This window comes from Globicephala melas, chromosome 10 (assembly GCF_963455315.2).
Source record: "Globicephala melas chromosome 10, mGloMel1.2, whole genome shotgun sequence".
NCBI classification, from domain to species: domain Eukaryota; kingdom Metazoa; phylum Chordata; class Mammalia; order Artiodactyla; family Delphinidae; genus Globicephala; species Globicephala melas.
The window spans coordinates 102,161,599-102,184,963 of record NC_083323.1 but is presented as its reverse complement, the minus strand read 5'-3'; the positions used below and the strand labels follow the sequence as shown (position 1 = coordinate 102,184,963).

The 23,365-nt window shown below is 50.8% G+C and overlaps 1 protein-coding gene across 29 annotated transcripts in view; it reads left to right on the top strand.

Annotated features, from left to right (window-relative positions):
• The window catches only part of MICAL3 (microtubule associated monooxygenase, calponin and LIM domain containing 3), a 193,529-nt gene that overhangs the window by 94,978 nt on the left and 75,186 nt on the right, over positions 1-23,365 (top strand). For 21 of the 29 annotated variants that reach the window (XM_060306674.1, XM_060306679.1, XM_060306670.1 and 18 more), the window contains 16 exons: positions 395-511; positions 919-1,020; positions 1,543-1,698; positions 2,657-2,757; positions 4,742-4,999; positions 5,341-5,456; positions 8,586-8,712; positions 9,596-9,692; positions 12,033-12,180; positions 14,160-14,356; positions 15,663-15,775; positions 15,865-15,927; positions 16,373-16,546; positions 17,908-17,991; positions 20,834-20,932; positions 22,588-22,644. In XM_060306674.1, coding sequence (XP_060162657.1) covers positions 395-511; positions 919-1,020; positions 1,543-1,698; positions 2,657-2,757; positions 4,742-4,999; positions 5,341-5,456; positions 8,586-8,712; positions 9,596-9,692; positions 12,033-12,180; positions 14,160-14,356; positions 15,663-15,775; positions 15,865-15,927; positions 16,373-16,546; positions 17,908-17,991; positions 20,834-20,932; positions 22,588-22,644 — 2,009 coding nt within the window. Of the gene's footprint in view, positions 1-394; positions 512-918; positions 1,021-1,542; positions 1,699-2,656; positions 2,758-4,741; positions 5,000-5,340; positions 5,457-8,585; positions 8,713-9,595; positions 9,693-12,032; positions 12,181-14,159; positions 14,357-14,565; positions 14,715-15,662; positions 15,777-15,864; positions 15,928-16,372; positions 16,547-17,907; positions 17,992-20,833; positions 20,933-22,587; positions 22,645-23,365 lie in introns of those variants that run through there. The other 8 variants (XM_060306686.2, XM_060306695.2, XM_060306688.2 and 5 more) reach the window with 5 other exon arrangements.

Here is a 23,365-nt window from a genome sequence, read left to right as displayed (position 1 = left end):
AGGAAGTGAGGCAGCCCTTTGTATCCAATTGGAAGCACCCCTGGGGGTGCCTGTCTTCTGCCTCCTGTGGTGAGTCCTGTCAGGATCGTAGGTGCTGCTCGGTCACTGTGGCTCTGTGTCAGGGAGGATGGAAGGGAGAGTCTCCTTCTGTCTCAGAGCTTTTGAGAGGTAGGCTTGTGTGTCTCTCTAGAACACCTCTTGCACTGAATTGTATTTGCCCTTGAGAAAGAAAAGAAGACGCTATGGAGCATGGCTCAGAAGAGCCGCCTGCTGTAGGTGGCTTTGAGCATCTGGATAAACTCTGCATTGGTGGACGAGGGGACCGGAGCAGTGATGCTGACTTGTCCTCTCTACCCGGTGGGCCCTCACTCCTGTAATCTTCCTGTTCACCCAGGTATCCGTCAGCTTCAACTAATACTTTTGAAAGTAGCATTGATCCTAGGCATTGAAATCCATGTCAATGTGGAATTCCAAGGACTTGTGGAGCCTCCTGAGGACCAAGAAAATGAACGTGAGTGAACAAATGAAGGAGGGATAAAAGGGCCTTGAAGAGGTGAGGAAAGATGAGATCCAGGGAGAAGAGAGGAATCTGAGGGTTGTTTTCAGAGCTAGTTAAAGGGGTGTCTCCATTTGCACAGCCTGTGTCTTTGGAGGAACTTTTGACTTATGAGGAGGCCTCTGACATAGTATTAGACATTACAAGGGCTTGGATTTGTTATAGGAAGTCGTGTGGTGGGGACGTTCCTTTGTGACCCTTCCTCGAGGCTTCTTTCTCTCTTTGGTTTGTACCCCATGCTTTTATGCCTGGTGTGTTTTTGGCGTGGGGTTTTGTGCAGTCTGCACACCTGGGTGCCTAGAGATGTCTTAGATATATGAATGGGTCTGGGTGATAACCTTCATTTTGACTTCCGTCCGCAGGGATAGGTTGGCGGGCCCTGGTGCACCCCAAAACCCATCCTGTATCAGAATATGAGTTTGAAGTGATCATTGGAGGGGATGGCCGCAGGAACACCTTGGAAGGTACGGGTAGTGCTCCTGTCTCCTTCACCTGCTTCATGTGGAGGAACCCTGCCAAGAGCTTGTGTCTTCAGAGGCCCCGCTCCTGAGAATCCTCACGCGTGCGCTGCCTAGGCTGGGTGAACGGCAGGCCCCACCTTCGCCCCGCCAGCTGGTACTGGGCCACTTCTTCAGGGCACAGGGAGACAAGCCACCCGTGAGCAGGGAACATTGCAGGATTAAACCTAAGTTATTAAAGCAGACGGCGTCCCTTTTTATGAAATGGAACCCCTTGTACTGAGTACTGTTCTGGTCCGTCAGATTTCCAGCGGTGTGTTAGTTGTGGGTGACTGACGTCTTTCCTGGATCGTTACAGTCTTTGGGAGGTAAACACCTTATTTCCAGATAGAGGAGAGCTGCCCTAAAACCTTCCCGTTGATCCCCATCCCCATATTCCCTCATGTCTTCCTCAGCGCCCCGCCTGTGTGACGTGATCTTCCTTCTTTAGCCAGCTTTTGCCACCTCTGAAAATTTCTTTCCTTCCAGGATTTCGTCGGAAAGAATTTCGTGGCAAACTGGCCATTGCCATTACAGCAAATTTTATTAACCGAAATACAACCGCAGAAGCCAAAGTGGAAGAGATCAGTGGTGTGGCTTTTATATTCAACCAAAAATTTTTCCAGGAACTGAGGGAAGCCACAGGTTGGTGTCAATGCCTCCACAGCAAAAAGGATAGAAATTTAAATACCGCTTGTGATGTTTCTCTTGGAGGGTTTGGTCGGGGGGGGTCATCAGTGAAACTGCTGTGTTGTTTGCCCCTCTGCTCCTTCTTCACTCCCGTGCTTCATTCTGAGCGTTATGCTTTCTGTGTCTTTGTCTCCTACTCGGGTGTCCTTTGTCCTCATTGCAGGGATGGGCTGCTCCTCCAGCCCTTCCCCCTGCCTGCCTCTGCATGGTGGTGCCTGACACCTTCGGCTGTTGGAGGGGAGCTCTGGTTTGTTGAGAACCTGACGCTAGGTGTTGAGTGTGTCTTCTTTTTCCTGAGTTTGTTTGGCTTTGAAGTAAACCACGTGCTAGATAGAAATGAGGTTGTTGTATGATAGCTTGTGAATAGATGGATTCACTTAGACATTTTGCTGTAATAAAAATGTGTGGCAAATTCCACTTACCTGTTTTCTGGAAGAACATGGTTTCTTCCCACTGCATCTGTTTTTCACGTTAATCGAATTAAAGAGCCAGTAGTGCACTCTGTACTTCCAGGCATCCAGTTGTCTGTCCTGCCCGTGAGAGTCCAGGAGATTCCCCCGTTGCCTTGACGAGCATCAAAGAGGTTTAACCTGAGAACTGACTCAAACCCTCTTACTAGAGGTTAACCTCTCCTTTCTTCCCATCCTTGTGTTTCTGCTTCTGATTGATTGCTGTTGCCAGGATAACAGGGTGTCAGGTGAATGCAGAGCAGTGTGAGGATAACCAGAGCTCCCCCCCTTTTCATGAACAAATGTGCAGGAGGTGAGGATCAGGCTCAGGTGCCTTTTTCATTTTCTCGTTCCCTGTCTGGAGTTCCACAACCCTGGCCTCTGTGGGCCAGGAGAGTCTCTCTGGCTGCCTAACCCACCTTCATCTCAGCAGACCCTTATGTGCATGTTGTTCTCTGTTGCAGGGATCGATTTGGAGAACATCGTCTACTACAAAGATGACACACACTATTTTGTTATGACAGCCAAAAAGCAGAGTTTACTGGACAAAGGGGTGATACTGCACGTGAGTCGCGGATTTCTTTTAAACCGCTTTTTATGTTGTACTGGGTCATGTGATTACCAAGAGAAAGAATTTTATTGTCTGATGAGTTTTTTCCTGCAAGGGGATGAAAATGAGTGCCTCACTCATCTCCTGGGACCATGTACTTTGTACTCCTCTGATGTTTTTTAGTTTAACTTAAAAAAAATCTTTTATTATGGAAAATTTCAAGCACGAACAAAAGTGGAGAGACTTGTGTAATGAACCCCGATGTGCCTGTTATCCAGCATTAGCAGTTGTCAGCACGTGGCCAGCACTGTCCCAGGAGTACCCCAGCCCACTCCCCACTCCCACTTTGGGCGGTGCAAAGCAAATCTCAGATAGCATTTCATGCATAGATATTCATTTTAATTTCAGGTGATTCTGTTTGTGGTTATGATGAGTTCCATATATGACCGATTATTGGTTGGTTAGTAGGTCATCTTTTGGGAGGGGGTTATAGAGGGAAGGGAGTTAGACCAAGAAGCAAAAACTGGTGTTTATGGGAGCCTGAGAACGGTTCTGGCTTTACTGCAGGTATGGTTACAGTGCCTGGATCAGGCTATATTTGGACCTCTTTATGGCCTGACAATGAGGGCTCTTGTTCACCCAGAGCCAGGGCCAGCTAAGCCTTTTTTCCAGATGACTAATTGTATGAGATTCCCTGGGATGATGACAGAATGTGGACGCAGAGAACCACAGGTGGATGGCTCCTTAAGGAGAGTTTCTTAAGTCTTAACTTGGTCTTGTTGGTCTGGATTTGAGAATTAACTGTCCCTGTGTGATGAGTGGAGAGAAGAGGCACCAGATGCGGTGATTGAGGCCTGTGCAGTTCCCAGCGCAGACTGGCGGCTGAATTTCAGGATGTCCTTTGTCTTTGCAGGGTGATGATGAGTCGGGTGACTGCAGTCTGAGTTATGGTGCTGCCTTGTCTGCAGGCGGTGCTGGGGAACTGGGAGCTGGGAGCTCGTGGACCTCGTGTCTGTGTCTCAGCCCCGTGGCCCCTTATGCGTGTGAGGAGAACAGGACAGAGCAGTGGGCACAGCCCATTCTGACAAAAGCGTGAGCAAGATATATTTAGTTGGATGCTCTACCAGTAAGAAATAGCCAGTGAACCCGTTGGTGTGCCTTGGGGCCAAGCTAAGACTTAGGGCCCATGGTGGCCGCTTACTAAGTGCTGAACAGACAGTTTCCGGGGCCAACCTGAGTATTTGTGTTCGGCTCTTGCATCTTGTAGTGCCAGCGGAAGGTACCGTCAGGGGCACTTGGAAAGCTTAGGTCCCACTTGAGAAGAAAGACTTGGCTCAGTGTGCCAGAGCCTCCAAAACAGAAAGGGAGTTTCTCGATCCCTTCTGTGGAAAGCCCTTTTCCCTCATCATTGTTTTTCTTTGCTGGTGGATTACTATGGGGACTTTCAGAATCTTGTGTATTGTTTTGAAGACTTCTGTTCCACTTTTCAGTGTATTTCTTCCCGGCCCCCAGGACTCCTATTGCCCCCACCTCCTCATCCCTCTGGCACTGAAGCTTTCAGGTTCTTCCTTTGGGTTCGATGAGCTATGCAAGGTTGAGTGTCCCGTGTAGGTCCAGCTGCTGCCCAGAAGACGGTGATTGCTGATAGCAGCCTGAACTATGAATGCTTTTCAGTTTACAGAGCGTCATCACATTGAATCATTGTATTTGGTATTCAAAGCAACTCCGTGAGGTGGAGTGGACTAGACTGAAGAAGCAGTGACTTGTTCCAAGTAAATGGAAAAGCGGGTGCTCTGTTTCTAGGCGGCAAAACCTGTGTTCCTTTAGAAACAGCCTCCCCCCTTTCCTTTTGAATTTGCATAGAAGACTGCTTTGGGAACCGGGAGGGGAAGGCTGCGGAACTAGGTTCCGTCTGGAACGCGCAGCATGGCTGTGGCCGGCGGGCTCTGGCGCCCCTGCCTGGGCGTTTCCATAGAGCCTCTTCTCCCTCTGGAGATAGGACTACGCCGACACGGAGCTCCTGCTGTCCCGGGAGAATGTGGACCAGGAGGCCCTGCTGAGCTATGCCCGGGAGGCGGCCGACTTCTCCACCCAGCAGCAGCTGCCCTCCCTGGACTTCGCCATCAACCACTACGGGCAGCCCGACGTGGCCATGTTCGACTTCACGTGCATGTACGCCTCCGAGAACGCGGCCCTGGTGCGGGAGCACGGTGGCCACCAGCTGCTGGTGGCCCTGGTGGGGGACAGCCTTCTGGAGGTGAGTGCTGAGCAGCGGGAGGTGGCAGTTCGGGTTGGAGGCCTGGCGAGGGGGCATCGCACTGAGGGGCAGCTCTGGGGTCCCAGCTGGGGAGCGAGTGTCTGCACTGCCACGCGGTCTAGTGTACAGGGGAGGGCCCCAGGCCACGGGGAGCCCAGGCTTGCCACTGTGGGTGGCAGTTCCAAAGGCTTTGTGACTTGCCCGTCTGCAGGTTGTGAAGTAGGGAAGGGAAGGGCAGGGTACAGCTGCTCTTCAACAGCAAACTCTTTCTCTCCTCCTTAGTTTAGTTTCCCTCTTTTAAAAGGTAATTCAGGTTAATTCTTTGTTTTCTGTTTCTGTAGCCTTTTTGGCCAATGGGAACAGGAATAGCCCGGGGCTTTCTAGCTGCTATGGACTCGGCCTGGATGGTGCGCAGTTGGTCTCTGGGAAGGAGCCCCTTGGAAGTCCTGGCAGAGAGGTAACCGGAGGGGCGTCCTTTCGCGGTGACACAGGAGGGTCAGTGGTTTGCTCCTCAGGCAGAGTTCAGGTTTCTATTTCCTTCTTCATTAATAATGTTTTTATATTTAAGAGAGGGAAAGCAAGATAGGTATTCATAAAATCATAGAAACCTAGGGCTTCCCTGGTGGCGCAGTGGTTGAGAGTCCGCCTGCCGGTGCAGGGGACACGGGTTCGTGCCCCGGTCCGAACACGGGTTCGTGCCGTAGCCGTGGAGCGGCTAGGCCCATGAGCCATGGCCGCTGAGCCTGCGCGTCCAGAGCCTGTGCTCCACAACAGTGAGAGGCCCGTGTACCATACACACACACACAAAAATCATAGAAACCTAAAAATTATCTAATCTAAGTGATGTTCTCTTATCCCTTTCAAATCAAATTTGTTATTTATGAATGGTATCTGAATCTTTGTGTAACATTGAAGGATGCTCTCTGATTCCTTTGTGACAGCTACATGAACAAATATTCGATTGGCCAAAAGGTTCATTCGTTTTTTTCCCTAAGATGGCTCTAGTAGCACTTAGTTGTCTTTAACTTCTTTCGAAACAATTTTGTTAGATTGTATGTGACAGCTGTCATATCAGCCTGCATTTAAAAAAAGACTTATTGGGACTTCCCTGGTGGCACAGTGGTTAAGAATCCGCCTGCCAATGCAGGGGACATGGGTTCTAGCCCTGGTCCAGGAAGATCCCAAACGCCACAGAGCAGCTAAGCCCGTGTGCCACAACTACTGAGCCTGAGCTCTAGAGCCCTCGAGCCACAACTACTGAGCCCGCGTGCCACAACCACTGAAGGCCGTGCGCCTAGAGTCCGTGCTCCACAACAAGAGAAGCCACCACAATGAGAAGCCCAGGCACTGCAACAGAGAGTAGCCCCCGCTCACCAGAGCTAGAGAAAGCCTGCGCGCAGTAACGAAGACCCAGTGCAGCCAAAAATAAATAAAATTAAAAAAAAAAAAAAAAAGACATCAAAATTGGTGAATTTTTGTGTAGCCATTTTAATATTGAAGATGGAAGAAAAAAGTAACATTTTCAGCATATTATGCTTTATCATTTCTAGAAAGGTAAAAACACACAACTGAAGCACAAAAAAAGATTTGTGCAGTGTCTGGAGAAGGTGCTGTGACTGACTGAACATGTCAAAGGTGGTTTGCAAAGTTTTGTGCTGGAGATTTCTCGCTGGACGATGCTCCACGATTGGGTAGACCAGTTGAAGTTGATAGTGATCAAATCGAGACATTAATTGAGAACAATCAATGTTACACCACGCGGGAGATAGCCGACATACTCAAAATATCCAAATCAAGGGCTGAACATCATTCGCTCCAGCTTGGTTATGTTAATCGTTTTGATGTTTGGGTTCCACATAAGTTAAGCGAAAAAAACCTTCTTGACCATATTTCCGCATGTGTTTCTCTACTTAAACGTAGCAAAAAATTCCGTTTTTAAAACAAATTGTGACAGGCGATGAGAAGTGGTTACTGTCCAATAATGTGGAACGGAAGAGGTCGTGGGGCAAGCGAAAAGAACCACCACCAACCACACCAAAGGGGGGTGCTCATCCAAAGAAGGTGATGTTGTGTATATGGTGGGATTGGAAGGGAGTCCTCTACCATGAGCTCCTTCTGGAAAACGAAACGATTAATTCCAACAAGCACTGCTCCCAATTAGACCAACTGAAAGTGGCACTTGACGAAAAGCGTCTGGAATCAGTCAACAGAAAATGCATAATCTTCCATCAGGATAACGCAAGACCACGTGTTTCCTTGATGACCAGGCAAAAACTGTTACAGCTTAGCTGGGAAGTTCTGATTCATCTGCTGTATTCACTAGACATTGCACCTTTGGATTTTCCATTTATTTCGGTCTTTACAAAATTCTCTTAATGGAAAAAATTTCAGTTCCCTGAAAGACTGTAAAAGGCACCTGGAACAGTTGTTTGCTCAAAAAGATAAAAAGTTTTGGGAAGATGGAATTATGAAGTTGTCTGAAAAATGGCAGAAGGTAGTGGAACAAAAGGGTAAATACATTGTTCAATAAATTTCTTGGTGAAAATGAAAAATGTGTCTTTAGTTTTTACTTAAAAACCGAAGGCACTTTTTGGCCAACCCAGTACATGAAAATAGTGCATTTAATCTTCCTGTCCTTAAATTAGAGAGACTTGTACTAATGAAATCAGTGTGGTAGCAGGGGATGTACTAACATAGGAGAAGAAATTAAAAGTGACTTCGAATCCAAAGGAAAACAACAAAGTGCTTGTGAACATTGACTCTCAACTGTCAGACATTGTGAAGCAGATAATTGCAGATGAGGTAAGGTCTCGGATTCGCTTGCTAATGAAGAACAAGTGCCTTGACCAGAGCTAGAGAAAGAGGATTTGCTGGATGAAATTAGTGGTCGATACCATTTTTAAGTCTGTTACCTAAGGTACTCTGGGTAAATTTGGTGGCAAGTTTTGTTCATCAGTGATTTTCTTAAAAATTAAACATTGGCCTACTTGCTAAAACAGCGCAGCAGGGGCTTCCCTGGTGGCACAGTGGTTGAGAATCTGCCTGCCAATGCAGGGGACACAGGTTCGAGCCCTGGTCTGGGAAGATCCCACATGCTGCAGAGCAGCTAGGCCCGTGAGCCACAACTACTGAGCCTGCGCGTCTCGAGCTTGTGCTCCGCAACAAGAGAGGCTGCGACAGTGAGAGACCCGCGCACTGCGATGAAGAGTGGCCCCCGCTCACCGCAACTAGAGGAAGCCCTCGCACAGAAACGAAGACCCAACACAGCCATAAATAAATAAATAAATAAATAAAATAAAAATTAAAAAAAAAAAAAAACAGCGCAGCAGTAAAGTAGAGTGAGACTTGGCTCCCTGCCCACAGCAGTGGACTTGCCCTTCTCCTTGGACCCTAACAGTCTGGTGCCTGTGGGATCATTGAGATGGTGGGGATGGGAAGCCAGGGCTGATGTGGGGTTGGAGGCAACCCGACAAGGAGGAGGATTTGTCCCACCCTGGACTGTCAGAAAATAGAAATATTATCAAAGGAGAGGGGGGAGCTTCTGGTGCTGTCACTGCTCTGAGCGCACTGTTGTTCATTGTTGCAGGGAAAGCATTTATAGGTTGCTGCCTCAGACCACCCCCGAGAATGTGAGCAAGAACTTCAGCCAGTACAGCATAGACCCCGTCACCAGATACCCCAACATGAACGTCAACTTCCTCCGGCCAAGCCAGGTAAGCGCCCCTGGCCCGTCATCCGTGTCCCAGCCACGGTCAGGACCAGTCAGACTCTGTGAATACAGGCGCACACAGCATTCCTTCCCAATCCAAGCACACGTCTTCCTGAGTTGGCTGAGGGAGGCATCTGCCATCAGCAGACTGACCAGCTAGGGCAGCGGGTTGTCTGGTGACCGGAGGGCTGTGTCCCATCTCCTGGTTCCCGTGGACAGTGCAGGAGCTCAGCCCTCGTTCTCTAGTCAGGACGTGCAGCAGGCACCTGCATCACTGCCACCAGTCACCGTGACCCAGGGGCTGCCGCTCACCTTCCCTGAACTTGTTTCCCCATCTGTACCATGGAGGTCACCATCCCTGCTGCTCCCAGGATCGTTGTGCAGGCAGACAGCACTGGTCACTTGAGAAAACGTGGAAAGATAAGACCCTCTGCAAGTAAAAGACACTGCCGGCCAACTCAGAACGTCTAAAGCCTTGTTACTGCACTGAGAGTGGCATTTTACAAAGCATAATAATCCCTGGGAGCCCAACAATGCTGAGAAAGCAGCCCATTCAACGTATTTGCCTGTGTTCTAGAGTAATTTCTTATTCACTTTACATCTAGGCCTCTGTGTTTGTGGGGGAAACCCGCTGGCACTGGGCAGCAGTAATGGCCCAGCAGAGACTGTGCGAGGGCCCTCTGTGGCTGTCTCTGAGCACAGGTTCTTACAGGTCACACGCATTTGTGTGTACGTGACCCACCGTATCCCAGAAAGGATTAAGGTTGGCGTTATACCTTCTGACTACGCTTTCCCCAGCCTTCCACTTCAGTCAGTGTGCTCTCAGTCGGCAATTTATTACTTGGTATGTGATTTTCCTTCTTTACAACCTGTAAACTTCCTGCCAGGTGCGCCATCTGTATGATACTGGAGAAACAAAAGATATTCACCTGGAGATGGAGAACCTCGTGAATTCCCGAACTACCCCAAAATTGGCCCGCAATGGTGAGTCCTGGTAATGGCCTTTCTGCCGTCGAGAGCGTCTGTGTAATTGGCTGAGCTGTTGGTGCGCACAGTACTGGCTCTCATGTACATGGTTCTCACCGGAGGTGGTTTGCCCCCAGGGGACGTTTGGTCGTGTCTGGAGACATTTTTGGATGTCAGGACTTGGGGGGTTAGGTTACTACTGCTCTGCCCCCTGTGGTACACAAGTCAGCCCCACAGCGAAGGATCAACTGCCTAAAGCAGCAGTGCTGTCGAGGCTGGGAAACCTGGTCTAAGGTGTCGCGAGGGTATAACGAGAAATCAGATACGGTGCTGTTGCGAGGACAGGGGTGCGGACTTGGGAGCACACACGCCAACCAAGGTTTTCAGGGAAGGCTTTACAGAAGAAGCAGTGGCTTCTTAGCTGAGGACCACTGGCTGCAGGACACAGTGATGGAGGCGGAGCTCATGCGGTGCAGGCCCCTGAAGTGTTCTTTAAAAGGAGAGTGACTGGCCAGATGCAGGTGAGCTGGGACAGAGAAGGGCACTGGGGCAGAGCAGGTAGTTTAGAAGTGCGCCAATGGTCAGGCTGGCCGGTCCGGTGTTGATGCCGCGGATGAGAAGGGAGACGGCGTCCAGTCCAGCTATGCCCGTCCGTGAAGCGTGTGGCTTGACAGCATACATGGCGTCTCTGAATTTGGGTTTCCGTGTGTGCAAAGTGGGGGTAACCATGCCCACCTCACGTTGGCTGCGAGGACTCAGGGGCATGTCGGGGTGTTCGCTGCAGCACCTGGCGTGCAGCGGGGCGTCAGAAGTGGCTGCCGAGAAGCACTGGCAGAGTCTGAACAAGGACTCAGGGCTGAGAAGAACTGAGCTCTGTCATGGGCATTTTGAATTTGACATGCTGTTGGGATATCAAGGCAGATGTGACCACCAACAGGCAGCTGGAAACATTTTCATCTTCCTCCACTGGGGTGTCATCTCCTTGAAAGCAGAGAGTGTGTCTTTTATTTATTTTTGGCCGCACCGCACGGTTCACGGGATCTTAGTTCCCCGACCAGGGATTGAACCTGGGCTCTAGGCAGTGAGAGCATGGAGTCCTAACCACTGGACCGCCAGGGAAGTGCCCAGAGAGTGTGTCTTTGTTCACTGTTATTCTAGAACCTGGAATATTGAAGTCGTCCAGTACATATTGGATCAGTGGATACACAGACTTGGGAGACATCTGAATGAAGTGAATTTCTGAAGCCAGGAGACTTATGATGGTGACACCAGCAGGAGTTCTCTGTGTCATTTCAGGATACATTTTCCCTGAAAGACTGAAGTGAAACGGGATTTTTAGATATGCAGTTTTTATTTTGTTATGTTCACAAATTTGTTATGTACAAATGGCTTAGTATAAGGTTAAGTGTTTTCAGCTGCGTAAGGTAAGGAACAGACTTTCTTGGACACAAATAGGAGTTCACAGATTCTTCTAAATGATCTAATCTGATCTAAATGTTCCATATCAGAGCTCTTCAGATGTGATCATGAAAAACGGTTTTTTATAAAGGCTCTTCGTGGTTTAGAAGACACATCAGTGACTGGAAGACGTCCCAGTATGTGTGTCTATGCGTTGAGTTTTTCAAGATGTGATCACTTGTCATACTGAGTGCCAAGCCTGGCCTGGTCTGGCGTCCTTGGCCTTGCCTGTGTGGTCCTGCAAAGTTTCTTCACTTGGCAGATTGCTTGGTACCTTGGAAAGTGTGAGAGCAAGTGTGTAACGTGCTGCTAGGTGGAATGGAACGTTTCTTCTCGGGTGCCCCCAATGTTACCTTGAAGGGAAGGCGTTTCCTCCGCCACCTGCCAGACAACTCTCCAGGGAAATCTTAGAGCCATCACGTGTGAGGGTGACAGCTCAGCAGGTGGCACCCTTCCCGTACGTCCCTGTCCTGGAGAGTGGCCGGGACCCTGGGCTTCAGCGTGAGAGGATCCACAGCGTCCACTTGTGATCTGTCATGGACGGGGCAGGGACGTTGACCTCAGAGTCTGGATAAATTGGTAGTTTCTTGTCTACCATAAATTCCATGGGAAGTCCCTGTCAGTCCAGTGGTTAGGACTCTGCAGTTTCATTGCTTTGGGCCCGGGTTTGATCCCTGGTTGGGGAACTAAGATCCCACAAGCCGCGCCGCACAGCCAAAAGAAAAAAAAATTAAATTAAATTCCACTCTTATGATACCAGTTAAGTAACTTCTTACTTTTGAAAACCAGTGACGACTATTTTGTCCTTGCCTTCAGTATTTTTTCAACCTGGTTATGTGGATTCCCTATCAAAGCTACCAGGTGACCGCACTTCCAATAATAACATTGTTGTTGTTTTAGAGTCTGTGGCTCGTTCCAGCAAACTGCTGGGTTGGTGCCAGCGGCAGACAGATGGCTACGCTGGGGTGAACGTGACGGACCTCACCATGTCGTGGAAGAGCGGCCTGGCCCTGTGTGCCGTCATCCACAGATACCGCCCTGATCTGATGTGAGAACAGGCTCTGCTTCATCTGTATTCCCACAGGACTTGCGAGTGCCCTGCTTCCAAGTGGCCAAACTCTGTACCTTTTCCTAGAACGAGATATATATAAGATACTTCTTCTGGAAGTCAGTCACTAATTTTAATTTATAGTTATATTTAAAGCTGTGTCTGTTAGGCATTATGTAGCTCAAACCAGGAATTATTAGCTGTTTGTAAAGTCTCAGCACTCAAAACGTGGAAAACTGGTTATAACACCCCCGGGCCTGTTAACATCACAGGAAGGAAAACTCTGTTTCTTGGCCCCAGGCTGAGCTCTGCGTTCAGCCAGCTCTCTCTCCAGTGCTGCTGGTCACGAGGAAAGCCTGGCCGGAGTGTGGGCTGAAGGCACGCGTGTCACTACCAGCAAAGCACTTCCTCCATTCGCCGGGGCTTGTCGGCATTGTCTCGTCTCTTGCACTTTTTGCAAGCGTACTCTGTTACACCCCTAACACTCAGGTGGCCTTACGCACCTGTGCGGTGACATTTCCTCTTTTGGTCATTCTCTCCTCACCTAAATGCAGACTAGTATGACAGGATGACCCAGGTCAGCTGTGGTGACCGGTGCACCCAGATTTCCCCGTAGGCATTCGTTACCATGGAAGCCAAACAAGAAGATTCGGAAACGAGCAGAGCATGTGGCATTATTTTGGCTGTATGTCCTTTCATCATTAGGTCCACTTACGGGCCCATTTTTGTGTATTTGTTTTGTTCTAATGATTACTTAAGGAATCCTGAAAGATCTGGCTCTCTTTTATGTTAATAAAAGAAAGGGGCTTCACCTAGTGCTTAGGAGTGGGGGTGCTGATGTGCTTGATAAGCGGAAGTGGCCTCTGTGCCCCTGTCCCTTAGCTCACGCCGAGACTGGCGAAAACTGAGTTGGAGTAGGGCTTATTGACCCCTCTGGGGGGCAGGGGGCAGCCTGAGAACGACTGCGGTGGATGACACAGAAGTGCTCAGGAGAAGGGCCAGGCAAGTCAGTCCTAGTCCAGAGGGAGGGCAGGACAGAAGGGGGAGGGCAGGAGTCCCTGAAGGGAGCCTGGTGCCGAGGGGACACACTCCTGTGGGAATGGACCGAAGGCTGCCAGGGGCCTGGGCATTTCCTCCTGACGGTGCACAGAGCCGTGAGTAGCTAATTTGGCACCGTTTAAGCTGCCGTGACGTCACTCAGGATGAGGCCCCCCCCGCCCCCCGCCACAGTTTAGTAGGCTTAACATACAGAGTAAAGGAGTTTAAAAAACGAAAAACGGTTGCGGAGTCAGCAGGTTAACACAAAATAAGGCCTGCCCAGTTAATCTGAAATCAGCTAAAGAAGGATGCTGTCAGTCTTTACTTGATTGAATAGCAAGAAGCCTGAAACCCAGTGGGAAATGTTTGTTAATCTAAATACTTAGGAAATTTAGCAGTGGAGAAATCTTCTGAGGAAAGTTTTGGAATTTCCCTTTTAATTAGAGGGGAAGGCTGAGTAAGATTCACCAGAGCTGATTTAGTACATCAACAGCTTGTCAGCTCCAAAGGACACAGGGGGTGATGGTTCCAGGCCTTTAGACACAGCCTGATCCAAATAGGACCTTTATTGTTGTTGAGCCTGAGTTTAATACATGCAGACCACACACGGGGCACAGGAGAAACTTAACAGAAACAGTTCCTTTTCTTGAGCTCACATTTTAGTAAGAACTTTATGTTATTGATAAAATGTTATGTTTTCCAACTTTTCCCCTCTTTTCTCTTATGGGTAGATTGTTAATCCTTTCTTCTCCCTGAGGATGATTTTCATTTCATTAGTAAAAGGAAGTGAGAGAGAGAGGTTTGCTCTCCGATTTCAGTGAGGCCTGCACCCTGGATTTTAGCTGAAAGACCGAGAAATAATGATGACTCTGTGATACCATGTTTTCTGGTCTGGGGACAAGCAGCCCATCTTGACACATTTTCCTCGTCCTGTTTCTCAGAGATTTTGATTCTTTGGATGAGCAAAATGTGGAGAAGAATAACCAGCTGGCCTTTGATATTGCTGAGAAGGAGCTGGGCATTTCTCCCATCATGACAGGCAGAGAGATGGCCTCGGTGGGGGAGCCGGACAAGCTGTCCATGGTGATGTACCTGACCCAGTTCTACGAGATGTTCAGGGACTCGCTCCCCTCCCGAGGTAAGGGCCCCCCAGGGGTGCTGCCATGTGGCTCCCCTGCCTCTCCTTCCCCTGTGCCCCTTCTTCCAGCAGACCCGCTTCTCTGCACTGTTGTCAGCCCGTCGTTCTGACCCGGGTCTTGCTCAGCAAACCTGCAGTTGTGGAGGCCATGAGCATTCCCGTCTAGAACCTTGTCCTTGACTCCACCACCCTTGTTCCCTTTCTCTCAGAACCAGACTTTTTGAAAAGGTGCTTTTGCTGTGGCCTGGACTTCCTCACTGCCTAATCTTTGTGACCCTTTGCAACCCGGCCAAAACTGTTGTCCGTGGTCGTGAAGAATCACCAGATGCATGTTCTTCCCTCCTCTCTCACCTCTCAGGTACCCAGCTGTTCTGCGTTGTTCAGCCCTTGGAATGACGTCCTTTCTCTTGAAATTCTCTCTTCCTCTTGGCTTCTGTGATCCCGGACTATACTTGCTTTGTTCTCTTTCTTCTGTTAACTGTTCCTTCTCTGTCTTCTCTTTCTTCTCCTACCTTTTAGTGTTTCCAAAAATCTTCCCTTGGCCCTCAGGCTGTCAGAAAACAGACTGAGTAAGCATCATGATGCTTACAAGTGTTGACCATGGTACCTGACCTGGTTTACATCCCATTGCCTCCACCTAAAGTCACTAAACTTCCCTGTGCCTCAGTTTCCCCATCTGTAAAGTGGGGATAATATGTACATGGCTAGATTGTAGTACGCTAAGAAGAGTGTTTGGCGAATGGAAGCACTTAAACAAATGTTAGCAATGTATTATTAGTTTCAATTATTATTTCAACATTACTATTGTTACTAATAAAACATTGGAACCCACAGAGGTTAGGTACCATTCTCCAGTGCTTCTGGCCCATGTACTTGTAGACATCTGTGGCTTTCTCTCATTAGAGATGCAGTTCTTACAACAGACATGCACAACTCTGACATCAACAAGCACACCCTGAACCCATGACCCGAGTCCCGTCTCCTCCCCGCCGATGCCCCTCCCTTTCTCTCCCGACCTGAACTTTTCATCTTGAAGTGAGGCTTCGGCACTCTGTTGTAATCAGCAAGCAGATTGCAGCGTCTGAAAAGCAAAAGTGGAGGTTCTTGTGACTGAAGTGGATTGGGGCAAGCGTTGGTTTTGTTTGTATGGATGGAGAAGAGAAGGCCCAGCGTCCAGGGCTCCGTGTGCATTTTCTCTGTGGGGTTCAGAGTGCACAAACCCTCAGAGCTTCCTGAGGTTCCGAGAGCCTCCTGCAAGGAGGCACCCTCAGGGCTGTCCTTGGACACTGCTGGTTTCTGCCCACAGACGCCTTGGACCTGAATGCTGAGGAGAGGGCCGTCCTGGTAGCCAGCACTAAATCCCCTATCTCCTTCCTGAGCAAGCTGGGGCAGACCATTTCTCGGAAGCGCTCTCCCAAGGTAAGTGGAAGGGTTTTTCCTCCAGCTGCAGAACTAATGGTACAGTGCAGTGACTAGAGGAATGCGGTTTCCCTTTGCTCTTGGTGCAGGACAAAAAGGAAAAGGACTTGGATGGTGCTGGGAAGAGGAGAAAGACCAGCCAGTCGGAAGAGGTGAGAAATATCTGGAATTTGCCAGAAAGATTGTACTGAATTGCCCTCCTTGGCTGAAACGCTTAATTCCCAAATCGGTATTGCTAGATCTTTTCAGTTCACTCTTTGTGAGAATTGTTGTGCACAGATGCTTTCTGTGGCCTTTTGCCTTTGTGTAATTTTTTGGAGAGCATCCAGGGAATGCACACATGTGCTCTGGGCCTTCCTGTCTCTTTGGAATCCCATATGTGGCGAAGGGCAGCAGCTTTCCTGGAATGTGACCACACCAGCAAGAGCCCGAGTACCTCTTCATACTGCCCCTGGGCCCGAGGCCATCTTGAGATTTGAACCTTGAGGAGAGCCACTGAGCTCGACCTAAAGCAGGGACCAGCCGCTGTGCCAGGCCCTGGGGTGTGGGCAGGGGCTCCTCTAACCGAGGCTGGCTCTTGATACCCCTGTTCACCAGGAGGACGCACCCCGGGGCTACAGAGGAGGAAGGCCTACGCTGGTGAGCACACTGAGCGACCGGAGGGTGGATGTGGCCCTTGGCAACCAGAACAAGGTGAAGTACATGGCGACCCAGCTGCTGGCCAAGTTTGAGGAGAACGCGCCCGCACAGTCCACGGGCGTGAGGAGACAGGTAAGCCCGGCTCACACCTCGCCCGCCCGGACCTGGGCTGGCCACAGAGGAAAGGGGGGTTAGTGAGTGAGACGGGGAACTTCCCGGTCCTGAGGGCTCAGGGCTCGAGACTGGCGTCTGCGTGGGGCAGGGACGAGGGTTCCTGTCCTTACCAGCCAGGCCCACCTGAGGATCTTTAAAATGGGGTGTCCAGGTCTGTGTACGTAGGTGTGTGTTCACGTACATGCATACGTAAGTAATATAAGAGGTACCTGCTTATTGAGGAAAATACTGGAAAGTGTAATTAAGGCCCCTATAATTCTGTTAATATTTTGCTATGTTTCTTTCTGGTCTTTTTTTAGTGCATTCTTGTTTTCATGGTTGAGGTCATTCTTAACGTACACTTTCCTGTTGTGCTTTCTTCATGTAACTTTGGGTGTATTTCCATGTTCCAAACTCTATAAGCCTCTTCCAAAGTGTGTGCTCCATGCTTTTCTTAACTCTTCCTCTGGTGCTGGATGTTTAGTTGTTTCTCATCTTTGATGAAGGGCAGAGAGGTAGACACTCTTGTGTGTTGCACATGGTTTTCCTAACTGTCCTTGAACTAGGTCACGAGTGTGAGCACTGTAAAGGTTCTCCGTGGACTGCCCTCACTCCCCAAGTCCTGCCGAGGGCTGGACTGCCATGTCTGTTAGGTCTCGTCTCTCCTCTTGCTTGTCTAAAAGTCACTAAGGCTTCTCACAAGAGGAGGTACAGGCATTGTGAGATCCACAATGAACATTTCTTCTAAAACTCCGTGTGCGGGGAGCACCTCTTCATCTTCGCCACGTGCGCCAGCCCTTGTTCCTGTGGACCAGGGACCAGGCCGACCCCATCACTGACTTCTTCCCACGTCTAGTGCTTGGTTAGATCCTCACGCTCCAGGCGTTCGTGCCGAGGCCCACAGAGAGCGTGCAGGCTCGATTGTGAACGTGTGAGGCTGCCGGGCGGCCGTAGCAGCCCAGGTTCCATCCTCCTCAGCAAGGCTGGGGTGCTCTCCACTAGAGGAAGTGTGTCCCCACTCATTTTGAGTGGAAAGATTCATTTTCCAAGCCAGAATTAGTGGTTTAGGCTCAGAGCATTGAGCTTGGGAAAAGGATAATCAGAATTACAGTTTCTGTTTGTCTTTTCTTTTGCATTTGGCTTCGCCCGAGTTGGGGAGGGAGGATTTTCCTTTGTAAGTGTAACTTCCTAGAACTAATTCTGTGCACCCTCCTTCAGTTCTTAGATGAGTGTCTATCCTCCGGGAGAACCATTTTTGTGTCTGCTACCTTAATGCTTTTTTTTTTTTTTTTTGTCTCCGTGTCCTGTCCCCTATCCAATACTTGGCCTGTGTGTCACAGCCGACACAAGAGCGTGGGCTCAGCCAGCCGTCCTGCTGCCTGCCTGAGCAGGGTCGCCCTGCTCCCGCCCCCCAGTGGAAACAGGTAAAGGAACTGCCCAGGGACCAGAATGGGTGCTGGGCCTTCCCACCTGCTCCTCCTCCGAGCCAGCCGGGTGGGGCCTGCACTGTAGAGCCCTAGGTCACGGGGTAGGGATCTCTGTGCTCATTTGAGTGGCGACTCTGGGGGAAGGTTTAACAGACACTACTGATAGTATTGCATGACTTGTTTAACTCCTTGGGATTTGGGAAACCCGTGAAAAGGGTGGGCTGTTATATTGGTGTTGAAACTAGCTGAAGTTATGTGGTACCTGTGTTCAGGTACTTAGCCTTTGGGGTTTTGCTGTTATAACCTTTGTCCCAAGTTGACCTTTGGCTGAAATGCATCCGCGTGACCCCTGGAGGACAATCCCGAGTTTCTAGAGCTTGGGGCTCGGGGCAGTGGTCTTCTCGTGTTAAACAGGAAAATGTTACCCAAGAAATAGTCTCAAACTGGTTTTTTCCTTGTTTCAGATCATGGACAGAGATGATCATGGGCGTTTTCTCAGTGTTTTGTCCACATTTAAAATACTCTTTTTGGAAATTTTCACTAAAGTTTCTGCAAGATCTCCTGTAAAGCTGCTTCTCCTACGTAGTATAGAGTGGGGCGGAAAGAAAGAGGGACTGGCGCCTGGCGGGGAACAGGAAGCCCGCCAGAGTGATGGGAGGCCTCTGCTCTGTTCCCCCCATGTCACAGCCCTGAGTGCGGCCTGGGTTTGCTGTCTCTTGGTTTGGAATCGCTGAGGACTGGGGTTCTGAGCAGTCAGAGGGGCTGACCCTGATTCCCTCCTGTGCTGGGAGGTGCTGGGGAGTGGTGAGTTAGATTTGAGTTGAATTACACTTAGGGCAGAATGTTTCTTTCTGACTTTTCTTTTGATAATATGCACGTTAAGGCAGGGCCCGTGAGGCTGAGGTGGAAGCTTGGGAGCAGCGTCCAAAGTCACCATGAAGCCAAGCTGCCTCTCTCCCCATGCTTGGGGAGGGGAGGTCTTCTGAGGAAAACTCATTAGAAATTCACTTCTATTTTCCTTACTTACCCTTTGCCTAGGGTAGACCTTTGAAGTCTAGGTGGAAGTTATGATTTGAAGGTCAGTCTTGAATTGAGTATTACTAAAGGGGAAGGTGAACTCTGCACTACATTCCCAGGTTCTTACACTAGTCACGGAGGTGGACTGAGACAGGGAAGCACAGTTGGTGGGTGAAGAGGTGACTCTGAGTGGCACGTCCTGGAGTGGCTCTGGGTGGGCATCCCAGGAAGCCCGGGTCAGGGACCCGAGGGGCTGGCTCGACCGCCACTGCTGCCTCCGTCCCGTGGAAGATGGGCTTGGCTTCCGCTGGGTGCTGGGCTGCAGGGGTGCCCAGAGCCCTGCTTCTCCTGTTGCTGCAGCGGCTGGGAGCCTCCAGCCTGTGCGGGTGCTGCCTGATGCACCCAGGTGATTTGTGATCACGGTTGGTGGCGTTGAGTATGTACCGCCAGGCTCTCCAGGCCGAACAGACCCTTAAAGTGAAGCCTGGTCTGGGGAAGGGGTACAGGAGATGCCGGTCAGGAGCAGCAGCCGGGTAGCTGGACCCCGTTAGATCCTATGTGTAGAGCGGAATTGTAATGTGCTGGGCTGTGAGAGGACCCGTGTCACACAGCTCTCACGTCCTCCTGAGATGTGTTCACAAACGACTTATCCCCAGTGCTAAGTCAGGGATGGCGTTATGAGCCTTGCTTTGCCCATTTATCCCCTGAAAGACAGAGCACTGGAGGGCCACGCCAGTTGACGCACCAGTCCAGGGGCACAGGAAGTCCAGGGGTGCGCCCTGGGGGCTGACGGCGTGCCTTCCTGTGACTCACTTGCTGTTCCCCTGGAAGCGGCTCCAACTGAGGCAGGCGGGTGTGGCGAGCACAGTGGTGAGGAAGAGTGTGGGGATGCTCGCTTCTCGTCACCTTCCTGTGGCGTCACCCGGCTCTTCCCTCCCCACCTCATCCCCTTCTGATCTCAGAAATGGGTCCTGCAGGCGAATTCTGCGGTTAAGCAGCCTTGGTTTGGCTGTAGATGGTCAGTGGTGTGGGAACAGACAGAGGAGTGGGTTCTGTGGCCTCTTCCCCTCCAGGCTTTGCTGGGAGCCGCCTCACACGGTAGCTCTGGACGTGAGGAACCTGAGGCTTCCTCTGACTCGGGAATCTGGTGGTTCCTTTAGCACTGCAGGGTTCTGTCAATCAGAGACAGGTTCACAGGAAGCGGACACCGTGGGAAAGTGATCCACAGACATTGTGTGGTGTCAGTTAGCGAAAGGTGTTAATTTTATACCCTGTTTCCTGTTCGTTCTTGTATTTCTGTGGTCGTCTCCCAGAACCTTCCGCGTGTGAGTGAGGGGACTGAGCAGGGGGAAGCAGTGGCAGGACGTGGGCGTGGGTGGCCCAGGAGGTGCTGGTCTGCTGCTGCAGGTGCCCGGGCGCCCCTGCTGTGGGCAGCAGTCGCCACGCTCCCCCCGTAACGGGAGTCTGTGTGCCCTTCTCTCTACTTGTAACTGAGCCCCTTTTACCCCCCAGCCTCCCTGATAAGCCAGCAGAGAAGAATATGCCCTGGTCCCTGGCATTTAGAAAGTGCTGCTGTGCAAGTCCTGACCCCGCAGTGGCTGCAGAGATGACTCTGGGATCTGCAGACAGAGCACCTCTGCCCCGAGGCCACGACAGGCGGGACAGGCCCCTGCCTGAACACGCCAGTTTGTGCTGAGGATGGATGGGTGGGGAAGGGCCTCTGGGATGCTTTTGGCAAATGCCTTCAGTCCTTCCAGACCCAGCCTCAACGTGGCCACCATTTCACCTGTGTTCTCTCTGTTTGTGTCTATTGGCGTAAAAGCGACAGGAAAAGGAGCATTCTCGGACCTGCCCCAAAAAAGTGATCACTCTCTCTCCTCCCCCTACTCCGCCTCCCTGTCGGGCACGTGGCGACCAGCAGGTGACCCCCTCTGCATGCTCCGCTGTCCTGTGTGCCTGCCTGCCTGTGTGGGTGGCCAGGGGAGAGACCAAGTCAGGATCCCCTCATTTCAGTGATGACTTACTGGTGAAACGACCTTTGCTGGTGGGCCTCAGGATAGCACATCGTCCGTTCAAACCCTGGGTAGTTTAATCTAGTCCCGCATCACAGGACTACAACTGTGCAGCCACAAACTAAAATTTAAACTGTACTTGACACGGATGCGAGGTCCAAAAGCCCTGGAGAGCATTTTTATGTAACCCCATTGAAATCAGCCATTTTTGTCGTGCTGCCCAAGGAGATACTGTTAAGGTGAATGTTGGGAAGCTTTTTATAGGGCTCCACTCTGTGAGTTTGGCTCCTTCTGATTTTGAGAGCCCTGCCTCTTGCTTATCCAGCTTTTGCCAACAAACAGCTGCCCTTTCCGTCCGCCCCACTCACTGTCCAGGCAGACCACTGGAGAAGTGCTTCAAGGCGAGTTAACCCCACGTGCTTTGCGGCCAGCAGGCTCGTATGAAGTGCGTTTATAGAACGGCTTTTTTCACTTGTGTTGTATGTCCCTATAAAGTAAAACACTGATTTTGAAGGTAGGATCTATGGAAAGACATTTTCTCAGCTATGGTAGCCTATTTAGAAGGTGATCCCATAATGTGTCTGATATGCAGGGGCCCAGCCTATGTCCCTGGGTCTGGACGCTGAACCCTTGTAGGGTAGTGACCACCCTGGGCCCTGTCTCTGCCCAAGAACCAATGTGGGGCATTTCCTCTGACTCAGGCAGTGTTCTCAGTGCTTTTCCTGTGTCATCTTGGTCTGTTCTCACAATAAGCCTACGAGGCAGGTCCTGTTATCCTCACCTTTTACAGATGAGGAGACCGTGGTGCAGGCTAGGGGGGCCAGGTAGTTGTGCGAAGTCACACAGTGAGCAGAGAGCTAGGAGCTGAACCCAAGTGGTGTGACTCTGGAGCCCGAGCCCCGGCCTCGTCCTGCCCGCGGACACTGCGCGCTCACGGGCTCTGGACAACAGAGTGGCCACGTCGGGAGCTCCGGGTCAGTTCTTGCAGCAGGGCAGGGCCATACGGTGAGTGCTGGGCTATCCAGAGAGTGACTAGGGGCCTAGACGGCCCAACCCCACGTCACTGTGTTAGTGGTTTCCTCAGGGCAGCGGAGGCGGCGTGGGCCTGGGTCACGGTCCCCAGCCTCTTGGGTGCAGCTTCTGTGCTCCCCTCGCCCCTTAGTGCTGTGCGCTCTTGGAGTCTCCCGTGGGCTGTTGTCGCCTCTAATGCCTTGGTGTGGAAGCTTCACCCTCCTAACCTGCCTCTCCTGTTAGCCTTCCGTTGAATGCCTCTGATCACGTGCCGCTGTGTGAAAGAAATATGTTTGTTCCACCTGTGTACTAACCGTAGTTCCTTATTTATCCACGTAGCTGACCTCGTTGGAGGCCAGGTGGGAGAACAGCTCTGCAGAGCTGCCCTTGGGTCACAGGATTTGATGTAGACGGGACTGTGGTTACTTGGGGTTGGGGACCAGTAGACAACAGGTTATGTGTTGAAATGAGCTCTCACTTTCTGGGGCTGTCACTTAGTAGGTCCAGATAGAGCATTTGGATGGAGCTTAAGTTTCTATTTTGTTGCCAACAGACGTACAGCGCTCTTGATGCTGACAGCCGTGGCAAGCAGAGTCCCCACCACGAGAGGGTAAAAGCACGACTGTGGCATGGGGGGCTGGCAGCCACACAGATGCGGCACGCTGGGGTGGGGGCGCAGGCATGGCCCCTCTCCTTGCTTTTTCCACACTCTGGTCACCCAGCCGAGAGCCGGGACTCTTCTCGCTTACAGTGATGACCCTTGCAAATAGCATTCACGGTGGAACATCCATCCACTCAGCGCCAGACCAGATAGGAACCCTGAGAGTTTGTGCCCTGTGAGCGGCCTCTTCCCCTCCCTGCGCCCCCTTCCCACTCCCAGATATGCACCTTTGGCTTCTGGGGAAGGGTCGAGGTCAGTAAGCAGGAGGCGCTTGCTTGGCTACTTCCAGGATCCTGACGCAGAAATGCTGAGAAAGCCGAAGCTCTCAGAGCATGGGGATTCTTCAGGTGTGAAGAGGACGGGGCGGGGAAGGAAGGTGATGACAAGACAGGGTCCATAGTGAAAAGTGGTATCTGTTCGAGACGCTAGTAGGGAGGTGCCTGAGCACACGTGGCCATCGTATGATCTGATGAGTTGCAGAGATGCTCATCTCAAAACCTGCTGACTATGAAACTTTTTTGGTTGTTATTGTTACCCTTAAATGGAGGCCTGAGTGGGTGTAGCTCTGCAGCCAGAATGAAGAATCATCTCTAACTGTTCATTTCGCATGGGCCCTCTCCTCTTAGTTTTGCCTCCCCCTCTGCCTTTGCTCTCTGAGAAATGCCCTCGT